This window comes from Oncorhynchus clarkii, chromosome 19, assembly GCF_045791955.1.
Source record: "Oncorhynchus clarkii lewisi isolate Uvic-CL-2024 chromosome 19, UVic_Ocla_1.0, whole genome shotgun sequence".
In the NCBI taxonomy this organism is placed as follows: Eukaryota; Metazoa; Chordata; class Actinopteri; order Salmoniformes; family Salmonidae; genus Oncorhynchus; species Oncorhynchus clarkii.
The window spans coordinates 36,976,707-36,993,003 of NC_092165.1; the positions used below are offsets into that span (position 1 = coordinate 36,976,707).

The 16,297-nt window shown below is 44.3% G+C and overlaps 1 protein-coding gene across 8 annotated transcripts in view; it reads right to left on the reverse strand.

Moving 5' to 3' along the window:
- Positions 1 to 16,297, reverse strand: part of LOC139375105 (fermitin family homolog 2) — an 88,054-nt gene that overhangs the window by 26,523 nt on the left and 45,234 nt on the right. For 2 of the 8 annotated variants that reach the window (XM_071116568.1, XM_071116566.1), the window contains exons 4-5: positions 7,720 to 7,848; positions 3,496 to 3,528 (exon numbers count right to left, since the gene is read on the reverse strand). In XM_071116568.1, the coding sequence (XP_070972669.1) occupies positions 3,496 to 3,528; positions 7,720 to 7,848 (162 nt within the window). Of the gene's footprint in view, positions 1 to 3,495; positions 3,529 to 7,716; positions 7,849 to 16,297 lie in introns of all 8 variants that reach the window. The other 6 variants (XM_071116567.1, XM_071116565.1, XM_071116573.1 and 3 more) reach the window with 3 other exon arrangements.

The window sequence follows — 16,297 nt, forward strand, 5'->3', positions numbered from 1 at the left end:
CCTTTTCAGTTCTGCCCACACATTTTCTATGGGATTGAGGTCAGGGCTTTGTGATGGCCACTCCAATACCCTGACTTTGTTGTCCTTAAGCCATTTTGCCACAACTTTGGAAGTATGCTTGGGGTCATTGTCCATTTGGAAGACCCATTTGCGACCAAGCTTTAATTTCCTGACTGATGTCTTGAGATGTTGCTTCAATATATCCACAGAGAATCATGAGGAGGGAAATTGATGTATTTTGTGAAGTGCAGCAGTGCCCATGATGCCATCTATATTGTGAAGTGCGCCAGCCCCTCCTAGAGCAAAGCAACATGATGCTGTCACCCCCGTGCTTCGCGGTTGGGATGGTGTTCTTCTTCGGCTTGCAAGCCTCCCCCTTTTTCCTTTAAACATAACAATGGTCATTATGGCCAAACAGTTATATTTTTTGTTTCATCAGACCAGAGGACATTTCTTCAAAAAGTACGATATTTGTCCCCATGTGCAGATGCAAACTGCAATCTGGCTTTTTTATGGCAGTTTTGGAGCAGTGGCTTCTTCCTTGCTGAGCAGTCTTTCAGGTTATGTCAATATAGGACTCGTTTTACTGTGGATATAGATACTTTTGTACCCGTTTCCTCCAGCATCTTCACAAGATTCTTTGCTGTTGTTCTGGGATTGATTTGCACTTGTCGCACCAAAGTACGTTAATCTATAGGAGACAGAACGTGTCTCCTTCCTGAGTGGTATGACGGCTGCGTGGTCCCATGGTGTTTATACTTGCATAATATTGTTTGTACAGATGAACCTGGTACCTTCAGGCATTTGGAAATTGCTCCCAAGGATGAATCAGACTTGTGGAGGTCTACACATTATTTTCTGAGGTCTTGGCTGATTTCTTTTGATTTTCCCATGATGTCAAGCAAAGATGCACTGAGTTTGAAGGTAGGCCTTGAAATACATCCACAGGTACACCTTCAATTGACTCAAATGGTGTCAATTAGCCTATCAGAAGCTTCTAAAGCCATGACATAATTTTCTGGAATTTTCCAAGCTGTTTTAAAGGCACAGTCAACTTAGTGTATATGTAAACTTCTGAACCACTGGAATTGTGATAGTGAATTATAAGCGAAATAATCTGTAAACAATTGTTGGAAAAAATTACTTGTGTCATGAACAAAGTAGATGTCCTAACCGACTTGCCAAAACTATAGATGGTTAACAAGAAATATGTGGAGTGGTTGAAAAACGAGTTTTAATGACTCCAACCGAAGTGTATGTAAATATCTGACTTCAACTGTACATTTATTTATTTTCATTCATTTTGGAGTAGAATGTCCTTTTAGTGATGATAGTGATGTTTATTTCGATGGGCAAGGGAGGAATAACTTGTAGTATTGGTCACCATCTGGATTTGGTCACCATCTCCAATTTGTTCCATCCCACTTTATTTTATTTAGAGTCGGACAGCAGCCTTCACCATAAATAACTTGTAATATTGGTAGTAACCATATGGATGTCACCGTGATACAGTCTACACTGCTCAATGGAGAGAGTTTGTGCTGCAAGCCGGCAACAACTACACGGACACAGTCCTTCGCTGCCCCTTGTCACAGTAAGGAGGGAAATAGCTAGCTTGAAATTGTAGCCAATATCAGGCTAGGGTGACAGCTAAAATCACATTTATTGTAGTGATTTTCACAAAAATATATATATATAACTATGACATTAAAAAAAAATTTAAATGAAAAACACTCTTAAGTCCCAGCTTCGGTAGACAAGTTTAAAATATTTTCTGAAGTTTCTAGCCACAAGCATAAACTAGCTAGCTGGGAAGGGCTCATCAGAACGACTGACTAGCCTGAACCCATTCGTCTCCACATGTCCATGTAGCCTCCCCTGTTGCCAGGAAGCACAGACAACCTCTTCCGCCTCACGTTACCGAAAACTCACCCATAATGGATCGACAATCAACACGTCGAAAACGATAACACAAATGAGGAAATTAAATCGCAAAATAAAGAATTAGAATTGATTTATCGAATTTGCATTTTGACAGTCAACCACACGGATGGAAAAGCATTGTCAATTGAGAATTTGTCACAATTTATACTAACACAACAAGGTAATGGCAAACATGAGAAATGATAATTTAAGGATTTACATTTGATTTTTAAATGTGATAGTGTTGCACTGGATAAAATATCAAACACACGTTGCTATTTATTTTTCAAATTGGCAGATATTATGCATACTCAAACATGAAAATGACAATGCAATATCTTTTTTTTGCATTTCAATTAGGTCAAAAAAATGCACACCCATTTAGGAAAAGGAATTGCAAACATGATACTGATGTATTATTGTACCATTTGCCTTTCCAGTAGATTTTCGGCAGCTAAATACTTCCATAACACACTGACCAGTCCCCACTGGCCTAAAAAAAGCAGGCAGGCCAAACCACTAACCAAAATCCAAACAGGAAATGGTGTGTGTGTGTGTGTGTAATACAGTAGAGGTCATGAGAACAGGGACCAGGCCACAACAACCCACCCCTAAGGGTTTATGGAGAGTTTCTAGAAGGGAGGGAGGAAAACAAGGTCAGCTAGAGTGCTGCTCTCCCATATGGTCGCAGGAGACATCCCAAATATCTAGAGAAAGCTGATTACAGTTTACCCCCCTCTCCTCTAGAGAAGAAAAAGAGTTGTGCAGCCTCATGTGTTTACTCCCAGCCTTTTGACTTTCAGTGGGATAGTGCCTTCCACAGGCTGGAAGGCACCGACTATGTTAACGTTTCCTAATCCTTAATCCCCTTTCACTGGGTTCTGGTATGGTCTGGACGGCTAGACCACACTGCACTTTGTCGCCTAGATGTAAACTAGGAGGGCTCATTACCATATAAAAAAGTGTCACCACATGGCTTCTGTGTGGGTTTGGGATGGAGGCGGTGGTCCATCTGAAATGAGGCGAATGTGTTGTAGACATAGAATCCCCCTAATAGCCATTTATTCTGTTCCATTTTGATTCTTTAGGGCAGCGTTTCCCAAAGTCGGTCCTGGACATTTTGTTTTTTGTTCTAACACGACACAGCTGATTCAAATGATCAAAGATTGATGATGAGTTGGTTATTTGAGTCAGCTGTGTAGTGCTAGGACAAAACTAAACGTGCACCCAGGGGAGGTCCCAGGACAGACTTTGTGAAACCCTACTTTAGGGTACCTGTTGAGCAAAATGTGAACAGCTGAGCTTTCCAGCAGAACAAATGCATAGTGTGCCAAGCTTTTTTATATTTTTCAAAAAAAGACAGGAGCAAGTTTGGTCCTGTTGGAGTGGGGCAAAGCCTATCACGTGACCTGAGTCAGCAGATATCCTCAAGTGACAAGGGCAGCAGCTGGCTTCCTTGGGATACAGCTTAGGCAGGTGACCAGAACATCACTCCAGCTGAGGGGTGAGTGGGTAAGGGAATGGGGAAGCAGTGCAGGAAGAGGGAGGACAGAAGACCAGGATAAACCTTACCTTTGACCGGCCCGATGTAAATTATCTCAGAGGCTGGAGTGGAAAATGAGAAAGAGGGAGGGAAGGAAAGCAGAGGAAAAATAACAAAAACCAGAGGACAGATTAAAGAAATATTAAACGATAGATATTAAAAAGACGAGGGAGAGGAGGGAGTAGGAGTTTTTTTAAAGAAAATGGACGAGAATGAGAACCAGGGAAGGGCTGTGCCAGTGTGCCAACCTAACCAACCCAAGATTAGATGAGTCACTTTGCCCTCTCAGCGACGGGAAAAGAAACATGGCATGACAAACCCTGGTCAGTTCCCATCCATCTGCCCATTCATCAGGATCCAATGTCATTTCTAATTGAAAAGCCAGGCAGAGTGTTGGTTGGAATGACCCAGCACTGCATAACAGTTCTAGTGAAATTAAAGTTATAGACAAATCAACTTTCCACCATGAGAATCCCATAGAGATAATTATCTGAGAGGAACAGTTCAGCAGAGTAGCAGACCTAATGGCCCTGAAGGAGTAGACAGAGCCATTGTCCTAGTTGTTATTCGTAGGCTACGGTTTGTAATATGGGCTATTCCATAGTAACGACATGCATGTTTCTCTGACATGGAATGTGGGTAGGGGTCTGGGATTTCCCACACATGTGCGTGGAAGTAGGTTGTGGTTTTAGACCCAGAAAAAGACTGATTCTAATCTAAACACTTCTAACTGGACTTAGAGCACAGATCAAGCCCCCACATCCTCTTGGTCTTGGGTGAACTTCTAAACTAAAATCTTGCCAACTCAGTAATGACCCGTTACCCAGTTTCCCCTGTGGTCCAGTGAGTGTGTAAGGAAGGAGGTGAAGACTTATCAAGGGTTGACTCAGAGAGGGCACAGAGGGCCCCATTCAGCAGGGTGGAATGGACTGAACTGTAGGGAGAGGCTGTGGCTGAGCCCCATACAGATTGCATCAAGTGTTAGGGAGAGGCTGTGTGTATGCGCGTGCGTGCAGACTGCAGCATATGCCCTTGTGAGTACCATCAGGCGGTGTGGTGCTGGAGACCCCAGTCTTTCCCCAGAGGGGAGGTAACACAACATCAGGAATAACTCCCAGCAGCTTGGCCATGAAACACTGCACATTAAATACTCACTCCTACCATGTGAGCTGGGGGAGGTGTGTGCAACTTCTGCACATTTTTTATTTGTGCACTGTACACAAGTGTTTTCCTGCATGTCTATTATCTTAAAGCGATTCCGAATATTTGTACAGAGTTATGACTTGGCCTAATTCATTTTAGAAACCCCTGGTCAACAGCTCATTAGGATAACAAAGTGTGGATGTAGTTGGAGCAATATCAGTCATACATAAGGGTGTAACTCATGGAATTAGGGAAACTCTGGCTTTGTTCTAATAATCAGAAAGACTCCCAGGATTCCCATGGAGTCAAATGGCAATGGGAACCAACAAGCATATAATTGTCATAACATTGACGAGGGAGCCAAGAGTCAGAGCTGCTTGGCTTAATGTCCTTTCTCACACTCTCCCCTTTCCTGCCTCTCTCCCCCTTCTCACACTCTCCCCCTTTTCCCTTTCCTGCCTTCTCACACTTTTCCCTTTCCTGCCTCTCTACCCTTCTCACACTTTTCCCTTTCCTGCCTCTCTACCCTTCTCACACTTTTCCCTTTCCTGCCTCTCTACCCTTCTCACACTTTTCCCTTTCCTGCCTCTCTACCCTTCTCACACTTTTCCCTTTCCTGCCTCACCTCCTTCTCACACTCTCCCCTTTTTCCCTTTCCTGCCTCTCACCTCCTTCTCACACTCTCCCCCTTTTCCTTTTCCTGCCTCTCACCTCCTTCTCACACTCTCCCCCTTTTCCTTTTCCTGCCTCTCACCTCCTTCTCACACTCTCCCCCTTTTCCTTTTCCTGCCTCTCACCTCCTTCTCACACTCTCCCCCTTTTCCCTTTCCTGCCTCTCACCTCCTCACACTCTCCCCCTTTTCCTTTTCCTGCCTCTCACCTCCTTCTCACACTCTCCCCCTTTTCCTTTTCCTGCCTCTCACCTCCTTCTCACACTCTCCCCCTTTTCCCTTTCCTGCCTCTCACCTCCTCACACTCTCCCCCTTTTCCCTTTCCTGCCTCTCACCTCCTCACACTCTCCCCCTTTTCCCTTTCCTGCCTCTCTCCCCCCTTCTGTCCCCTTCTCACACTCTCCCCTTTTTCCCTTTCCCCCCCCCTCCTCCTCCCTTGAGCCTAAAGGCTGTGTGTGTGTGTGTGTGTGTGATGCCGGGCCAAGTAGCTACAGGGTTGGGCTGGGTCTTTAGGACAATGAGGACCATTCACAATGCCTTAGCCAAAACCTCTAAAGCTAACTAACGCTGCATAGATACCACAGCATGGCCCCAAGTGTTCCTCCTCCCTCACATCAGTGTAGCTAATTTATTGACAAGACTAGCAGGCGGGAGGAAGAGGGGCTGGTGTAGCTCAAGCTCTGCAGCCTGGTTTGGATATAAAATGGCATGGTGACCAACTACGCAAGGAATCCCAACCATTCCCTCTCTCCCTCCCTGAGTTAGGAGCCCAGAGTCCGCAAATCATATCATACCGCTGCTCCTCACTCACATTCTTATTTGGGCACATACAAAAACAATTGTTTTGGCACCGTCTCGACTTGTTTTTAAAACCCTATGGGCGGATATTGATAGAAGGGTAGATACAGTGGGGAGTATTTGATACACTGCCAATTTTGCAGGTTTTCCCACTAACAAAGCATGTAGAGGTCTGTCATTTTTATCATAGGTACACTTCAACTGTGAGAGACGGAATCTAAAACAAAAATCCAGAAAATCTAATTGTATGATTTTTAAGTAATTAATTTGCATTTTATTGCATGACATAAGTATTTGATACATCAGAGAAGCATAACTTAATATTTGGTACAGAAACCTGTGTTTGCAATTACAGAGATCATAAGTTTCCTGTAGTTTGCACACACTGCAGCAGGGATTTTGGCCCACTCCTCCATACAGACCTTCTCCAGATCCTTCAGGTTTCGGGGCTGTCGCTGGGCAATACGGACTTTCAGCTCCCTCCAAAGATTTTCTATTGGGTTCAGGTCTGGAGACTGGCTAGGCCACTCCAGGACCTTGAGATGCTGCTTACGGAGCCACTCCTTAGTTGCCCTGGCTGTGTGTTTCAGGTCATTGTCATGCTGGAAGACCCAGTCACGACCCATCTTCAATGCTCTTACTGAGGGAAGGAGGTTGTTGGCCAAGATCTCGCGATACATGGCCCCATCCATCCTCCCCTCAATACGGTGCAGTCGTCCTGTCCCCTTTGCAGAAAAGCATCCCCAAAGAATGATGTTTCTACCTCCATGCTTCACGATTGGAATGGTGTTCTTGCGGTTGTACTCCTTCCTCCAAACACTGCGAGTGGAGTTTAGACCAAAAAGCTCTATTTTTGTCTCATCAGACCACATGACCTTCTCCCATTCTTCCTCTGGATCATCCAGATGGTCATTGGCAAACTTCAGACGGGCCTGGACATGCGCTGGCTTGAGCAGGGGGATCTTGCGTGCGCTGCAGGATTTGAATCCATGACGGCGTAGTGTGTTAATGGTTTTCTTTGAGACTGTGGTCCCAGCTCTCTTCAGGTTATTGACCAGGTCCTGTTGTGTAGTTCTGGGCTGATCCCTAACCTTCCTCATGATCATTGATGCCCCACGAGGTGAGATCTTGCATGGAGCCCCAGACCGAGGGTGATTGACCGTCATCTTGAACTTCTTCCATTTTCAAATAATTGCGCCAACAGTTGTTGCCTTCTCACCAAGCTGCTTGCCTATTGTCCTGTAGCCCATCCCAGCCTTGTGCAGGTCTACAATTTTATCCCTGATGTCCTTACACAGCTCTCTGGTATTGGCCATTGTGGAGAGGTTGGAGTCTGTTTGATTGAGTGTGTGGACAGGTGTCTTTTATACAGGTAACGAGTGGAGAACAGGAGGGCTTCTTAAAGAAAAACTAACAGGTCTGTGAGAGCCAGAATTCTTACTGGTTGGTAGGAGATCAAATACTTATGCCATGCAATAAAATGCAAATTAATTACTATTAGACCAGGAAGAAGTTATTGCACCTTGGACATTCCAGGAGTGGAAGTGCTAACAGAATTCTCCAGAAGGCTCTTGGAGATGGGGTTCAGGGTAGGCCTGCAAGGGGTGACTGAGTTTGAGGTAAATGAGTGGAACTTACTACCTGATCCTGGGGTGAGTAGTGGCCCCTCCAGCTCCAGAGCCTCCTCCTCAGCCTCTTCCAGCTTTTTCTTCTTCTTCTTGGGGTCGCGGGGCTTACGGAGTAGAGATGCCTCCTCTGGATGACGGATATCTGGAGAAAGAGAGAAAAGGGGGAGAGGGGAAGAGAGAGGGAGATGAGGGGGGAGAGAGGGAGTCAAGGAGTTGTCACAATCCCAACACAGTGTAGCCCAACACTAACCAAACCCAGGGACCCCATGGAGAGGAATACAGTGAGCAAGTGAGAGAACAAAAGATGGGGGAAAGACAGAAATATAGTGAGAGAAAGAGGGGGAGAGAAACTGCGAAAGACAGCCCAAGAGTCAAGGGGGTTGTGAGAGTTCAGCTTAAAAATCACAAAAATAAAACAGACTAGCAACTAGGCTAACCTAACCCTGACCCCAAGAGATGTGCTATTGTCCTGGTTTGCAGTTAGGAGTCTTTCAACTACAGACCTCACACAAACCACATTCATTCACCCTAACGCATAGTTTAAAGAATTTGAATGGGGGAGAAGGCAAACCCAGTCAAAAGATGTGATGGAGAGACAGAAAGAGGCAGAGAGAAAGATCGAGAGAGGAAACAATGATAAACAGCGGTGCACATGCAAGGTGGAAAATGTATAATCCTATTTCTCAGGTCACCAAGGTCACCCCCCCCCCCCCCTACCAACCCCCTCCCTAAACCACCCTAACCCCCTCCCAACGAGAGGGGTGTGTGGTCGACTTAGTACACACACTAAATATTTCTGCAGAGTAACAGCTCCTCTGATACCACACAGTGTGTGTTTAGCAGCAGTCACTAAACAATGAGCTAGTGGTAATAACAAACACTGTATCTGTCATAACACCCTAGCCTCTAACCTAGCGCTTCTTCACAACACACTGGATGAGACACAAGCCTCTAACCTAGCGCTTCTTCACAACACACTGGATGAGAGACTAGCCTCTAACCTAGCGCTTCTTCACAACACACTGGATGAAAGCCTCTAACCTAGCGCTTCTTCACAACACACTGGATGAAAGCCTCTAACCTAGCGCTTCTTCACAACACACTGGATGAGACACAAGCCTTTAACCTAGCGCTTCTTCACAACACACTGGATGAGACACAAGCCTCTAACCTAGCACTTCTTCACAACACACTGGATGAGACACAAGCCTCTAACCTAGCGCTTCTTCACAACACACTGGATGAAAGACTAGCCTCTAACCTAGCGCTTCTTCACAACACACTGGATGAGACACAAGCCTCTAACCTAGCGCCTCTTCACAACACACTGGATGAGAGAATAGCCTCTAACCTAGCGCCTCTTCACAACACACTGGATGAGAGAATAGCCTCTAACCTAGCGCCTCTTCACAACACACTGGATGAGAGAATAGCCTCTAACCTAGCGCCTCTTCACAACACACTGGATGAGAGAATAGCCTCTAACCTAGCGCTTCTTCACAACACACTGGATGAGACAAGCCTCTAACCTAGCGCCTCTTCACAACACACTGGATGAGAGACTAGCGGAGTTGCAGCAGATGGCATAAACAACTACACATCAGCACAGAGCTTGTGTGTGTGTGTCTATATCTATATCAGACTCGCTGGCAAGGAAAGGATGAAGTAAACAGTCACATTGCAGTTCAGTTTGAGCGTGTGGGTCTTCAGAAAGTATTCATGCCCCTGGACATATTCCACATTTTGATGTGGTACAGTCAATTCAAAATGGATTTAAATTATTATTTTCTCACCAATCTACACATAATACCCCACAATGACAACAACATGTAGACTTTACAAATTTATTGAAAATTAAATACCGAAATCTAATTTACAGAAGTATTCACACCCGAGTCAATACCTTGTAGAAGCACCTGTGTCAGCAATTACAGCGGTGAGTCTTTCTGGGTAAGTCTAAGAGCTTTGCACACCTGGATTGTGCAACATTTGCCCATTATTCTTTTCAAAATTCTTCAAGCTCTGTCAAATTGGTTGTTGATCATTGCTAGACAATCATTTTCAGGTCTTGCTATAGTTTTTCAAGTAGATTTACATCAAAACAGGAACATTCACTGTCTTCTTGGTAAGCAACTTCAGTGTAGATCTGGCCTTGTGTTTTAGGTCATTGTCCTGCTGAAAGGAGAATTAATCTCCCAGTGTGTGGTGGAAAGCAGACAACCAGGTTTTCCTCTAGGATTTTGCCTGTGCTTAGCTCCATTCAGTTGTTTTTTATCCTGAAAAACTCCCCAGTCCTTAACAATTACAAGCATTCCCATAACATGATGCAGCCACCACTGTGCTTGAGAATATGGAGTGGTACTCAGTAATATATTGGATTGGATTTGCCCCAAACATAACACTTTGTATTCAGGACATCTTTTTGCAGTATTACTTTAGTGCCTTGTTGCAAACAGGATGCATGTTTTAGGATATTTGTATTATGTACAGGCTTCCTTCTTTTACCTTTGTCAATTAGGTTAGAATTGTGGAGTAACTACAATGTTGTTGATCCATCCTCAGTTTCCTCCTATCACAAACTCAGTAACTGTTTTAAAGTCACCATTGGCCTCATGGTGAAATTCCAGAGCGGTTTCCTTCCTCTCCGGCTACTGAGTTAGGAAGGACACCTGTATCTTTGTAGTGACTGGGTGTATTGATACAACGTTCAAAGTGTAATTCATAACTTCACCATGCTCAAAAAGGGATATTCAATGTCAGCTTTTTATTACCCATCTACAAATAAGTGCCCTTTGTGAGGCATTGGAAAACGTCCCTGGTCTTTGTGGTTGAATCTGTGCTTGAAATTCACTGCTTGACTTAGGGAGCTTACAGATAATTGTATTTGTGAGTCTAGTTGCGCACATTTTTACTCCTGACCTTTAGGTTTGCCATAACAATGGGTTTGAATACCTACTTATATTTCAGTTTATTTGAAAAAAACAATCCCATGTTAACATTATGCGCAATTGTGTTTAGGCCAGTGACAAAAAAATCTAAATTTAATCCATTTTAAAATTCAGGTTGTGTGCGTGTGTAGATGCTATGCTTGGGCGTTTGTTTAACGTCTCCTCTGACAGACATACTGCAGTCCTGATTTAATGACTCAAACAGAGCTGCACCAACCCCCTCAACATCCCTCTTTCCTCCCGCCCTCCACGCCCCTGCTCTCCACTCCTCTCCTCTCGCGACACTCCCCTCTGTGTTAGCTGGAGAGGCCAGGGAACCATCAGTCAACATTAATCTCCAGTGTTCAGGACGTTTTTGGAACGGTTCGGAGGAGCTGGCTGAATATGCCAGAATGTGTCTGGAAAAGATAGATGTGCACCATCTAGAGTTTAAAAGCACAGCTGGGGTAAATGTCTGTGCTGTCTTTTATCTATGCTTCTACACTCATTTAAGAGATGTGTGGATGACTGGAATTTCAATTTCATAATATTCATTTGGCTATTGTCAAATTTTTGCCTTTTAAAATCTATTTAAATCCCTCATGCCCTACAACTTTCACTCCCTCCTTTTTCCATAGCTAGGGAGGACAATGTGTGAGACAGAAGAGCAAGAACGGCGGGAGAGAGAAAGAGAGCGAGAGAGAAAAAGAGCGAGAGAAAAAGAGCGAGAGAGAAAAAGAGAGCAACAGAAGAATAGCGAGAGAGAACTTCTTGGCTTGGTGAGAATTTCTTGTTTAGTTTGTGTTACTAAAGCAAAAAGCATTCCAGGGTTTAAGAACAACCAGATGGTAGCTCGCTCTCCCTCACTCCCTCCATCTCTCCTCCTTCATTGCTCTTGCACAGCACAAGCCCTGTGCCCTTATACAGCCATGTAAGTGCAGGCATGCTGCCTGGCCTGAGCACAGAGGTGGAGCGAGTGTCTAATGTAGTTGCACCAAGTGTCAAGTGCTGTTGTTATCCACAGACTAAAATCTGTGAGCAAAATACCATTTTACATGGCCATTTCAAATATCAAACAAGAGATGGGCTGAAGAAAGAATGGACAGAGCCCTTCTTTTCATCAGTCACATGAAAGTGGGAGAAGAGCAGAGAGCGGGGTAGTAACATCAGGAATGTAGGCCTCTGATGTAGGCTGCCAATAATTAGAAGGAGTAGCGAGAGAAAGAGGACAGGGTGCAGGATGAGGTAACACTGTCATACTATCCAGAAACAGCAGGTGTTGTTGACGGAATAGGATTTGGGCCGCGTGACCTGATCCTAGATCTGTGGGTAAGTGCAACGCTTCTACCCAATCAGATTCATGCAGAATCAAAGCAAAGGTCTACAAGTGGTTGATGTTCATTACAGAACATGATGCCCATAACATAAGAAGCAGCTTCATTCAAATCATTTTGACATGATCCAGGCTCATAGCCAGGTGGACTGACAGACTGACTGACTGCCAGCCTCGCAGTACAATTGTAAGAGTAAGACATGATTAATTGCCATGGGAGTGAGACCCACCACACAGAACCATTTACATTTTAGTCATTTAGCAGACACACTTCTCCAGAGCGACATAGGCCCTTTCTGCATTATAACTAGGGGCAGGAGTTTTTGTGTATGGGCAAATACAATGTTAAAATATTTAACTTCTGGCTAACATGTTACTTGTGGAGTAGAAAATGAAACTGTGGTCAAACCACATTGACATATTATCAAAAACCAAGCCTCGCCACTCTGGAACCAGGTCAGTGTGATTGTCCACAAATATACTGGACCGCAGTAAAACTGTTGATACATCGAACAATAACGACACTGACCATGGAGAACAGAACAAAGCCTGGGAACTGACCACACGCCCCACTTCTTTCAATCTCTATCCATCCATTTCTCTCTATACCTCAATCCATTTCCGTCTGTCCCCCTCCTATCTAGCCATCTGTCAGTCCCTTCATCCATCTCTTGCACCCCACAAACCATCTCTTCCGCATCTATCCATCACTCTCCACCTATCCATTGCTCTCCCCTTCTATCCATCTGTTACTCCTTCTATTCATCTCGCTCTCTCTCGCCACATCTCCCCATCTTCCTTATATGTTAACTTCAGGGCAGGGCTGACCAACAACACAGTAACAGGACAGTGTCACTCTCAGCAGCAGTCTCTATAAAATCAGGCAGGCCAGTGAAGCAGCAAGACTGACATTAGCACTAACTGGTCCTCTGGATCGCCTGATTGGCCAGAACAGACTGCTTCTCTAGACCGTCTCATTGATCACACCTGGTAGAGGCTAGAGGCCCGTCTTCCGCTAAGACCTGACTGCCAGGTCAGGTCCCACAGTCCTGCAAAAGTCATAAGTGACGGCCAACATTTCCTGGCGGTCTCCCTTGGTGGAATGGAAGAGGCTTTATAGGGCCCTATAAGCAGCACTGTCTGTGTGCAACACCTCAGCTGTAAATTAAAAACATCAAGGGGGAAACAAATATCTTATTGAAGAGAACAGACTGTAATCCCATTCATAAGATTACATCAACAACAAAAAACACCAGACAAAACCTAGACTCCAGAAGACGAAGGTAGTCCACTTTCCCCACCCATATTGGTTTTCCTTCTGCAGACAGACAGGGTGGCAGGGCCGCGCCCCAACATTTTCTTGGCGCGCTCTGGGATCACGCCCTTTCTCATATGAGGAGACAGACGAGACGCAAGCTGCCAGCTGGTCGGAGTCGAGGCTTTGTGGGCCGGAGAAGGAAAAAGAACGTGGTGGTGAGGGTGTTCCGGATCGCTGCACAACAATGTCATGGTTGACACTTAGTCAGTCGCCCACTATAGATCAGTTTCACACATCTGTCCCAGGCCTGCCCTCCTGGGCTGTATGGGCTGGTACTACTGCCCCAACACAATACCAGCTTTAAAGAATCAAGAAAAAACATTTACTAGATTGGCTCCGAGTGTGAAGGATAAACATGGCATTTCATTATCTAAGCGATCAAAACCAATGAAATGTCTCCCCCTCACTGACAGACAAGCCAAACACACATCATTGTCCAGGAACACAGAGCTGCCAGAAATTCGATGATAGTAGGACAGTTCAACGCTGGAGTGGAGTGAAGGGGAATTCTGACATTTTACTATTGTGTTCTGGGTCCCACTGCACTGCCCCATCCAGCCCCAGATGGACTGTGTGTGTGGGGGAGGAGGGGGCTCTAGCCAGCTGCTGTGGACATGGGAGAAGAGCAGCACTGCAGTAATAATTAGATTGATCGCCCACACTAAATGTATGTGTGATTCACATGGCTAGAGAGACCCCAGCTCTGTTACACATCTGGTTAATGGTATGTAGGGAGGGAGGGAGGGGAGAGAGAGTGTAGGGGAAAGTCAAATAGAAAGCGAGAGAGAGAATGTGATGTTAGTGATATGTGCTTGAATGTTAGTGATGTGTGCTTGGATGTTAGTCTATTTTGTTTGAAAAGGGAAAGAGAGAGGGACAGAGAGACAGAAATCCCTGTAGTGGAGGAGTAAACTTGGTCTGCGCCAAGAAACAGCTACTGCGTGACCCCCCAAAAAATACTCTCCAAATCAATCACAGAGGAAAGTGAGAGAAAGGGGAAGACGGAATGAAATGAGCGTGGGAGTCAATCTGAATGGTCACTGTCTCACACAGCTTCAGAGAATCCATCTCTCTATCTGTCTGCAGTTTGAGCCAGTTGGACAGGCCTCCAGTCTTCTCTTCTTGGCCCTGCTTATTCCCCATCTCATTCCCTATGCTGTGCAGCTCTATGTCAGTCACACAAACTGAAGTCACCCAGATAATTACAAATGAAACTACCTATAGAAAGTCCACACTACCTTGAACGTTTCTCATTTAGTTGTGTTAGAAAGTGGGGTTGAAATGGATTTAATTGTAATTTCTTGTCATTGATCTACACAAAATACTTCATCATGTTAAAAGGTTCTACAAACTTTTATAAATGAATACAAATGAAATAACTAAAATAGTAATTGTATTAGTATTCATCACCTTTGTTTAGGCAAGTCTAAATTAGTTCAGAAGTCAAATTTGGCTTAACAACAAATCAAATACATTATATGGCCTTACTGTGTGAAATAATAGGGGTTGACATTTTTTTAAAGGACTACCCTTCCTCTGTCCCCCATACATACAGCTGCAAGAAAAAGTATATGTGAACCCTTTGGAATTACCTGCATAAATTGATTATCAAATTTGATCTGATCTTCATCTAAGTCACAATAGACAAACAGTGTGCTTAAAAATATTAACACACAAATTGTATTTTTCTTGTCTATACTGAATACATAATTTGAACATTCACAGTGTAGGTTGGAAACAGTATGTGAACCCCTAGGCTAATGACTCAGCTAACCTGGAGTCCAATCAATGAGACGAGATGTTGGTTAGAGCTGCCTTTGCTATTCACAAGAAGCATTGCCTGATGTGAACCATGCATCGAACAAAAAAGAGATCCCAGAAGACCCAACATTAAGAATTCTTGACTTGCATAAAGCTGGAAAGGGTTACAAAAGTATCTCTAAAAGCCTTGATGTTCATCAGTCCACGGTAAGACAAATAGTCTATAAATGGAAGTGGCCGTCCTGCATAGACGACTGCAAGAGCACAGTGCAGAAAGCTCAATGAGGTTAAGAAGAATCCTAGTGTCAGCTAAAGACTTACAGAAATCTCTGGAACATGCTAACATCTCTCTTGACGAGTCTATGATACATAAAACACTAAACAAGAATGGTGTTCATGGGAGGACACCACGGAAGAAGCCACTGATGTCCAGAAAAAAAACATTGCTGAATGTCTGAAGTTTGCAAAGAGTGCACCTGGATATTCCACAGCGATACTGTTTGGAAAGAACACAACACTATGTGTGGTGAAATAAAGGCATAGCACACCAACATCAAAACCTCATCCCAACCACTAAAGTATGGTGGAGGAGCATCATAGTTTGGGGCTGCTTTGCTGCCTCAGGGCCTGGACAGCTTGCTATTATCGACATAAAAATGAATTCCCATTGAAGTGCAACAGAAGTTGGGTGATGCAACAGGACAATTCAGAAGTAAATCAACAAAAAGAATGGCTTCAACAGAAGAGAAGACGCCTTCTGAAGTGGCCCAGTCAGAGTCCTGACCTCAACCCGATTGAGATGCTGTGGCATGACCTCGAGAGCAGTTCACACCAGACATCCCAAGAATATTGCTGAACTGAAACAGTTTTGTAAAGAGGGATGGTCCAACATTCCTTCTGACCATCATGCAGGTCTGATCGGCAACTACAGAAAACGTTTGGTGGAGGTTATTGCTGCCAAAGGAGGGTCAGCCAGTTATTAAATCCAAGGGTTCACATACTTTTCCCACGCTGCACTGTGAATGTTTACACGGTGTGTTCAATAAATACATGAACAAATTGTTTTTGTTATTAGTTTAAAGGAGACCGTGTCCATTATTGTGACCTAGATGAAGATCAGATCAAATTATATGACTAATTTCTGCAGAAATCCAGGTATTTCCAAAGGGTTCACATACTTTTTCTTGCCACTGTACATTTTTGAGGTCCCCAAAGCAAGTATTGAATGTCAAGCACAGATTCAGCTACAAAG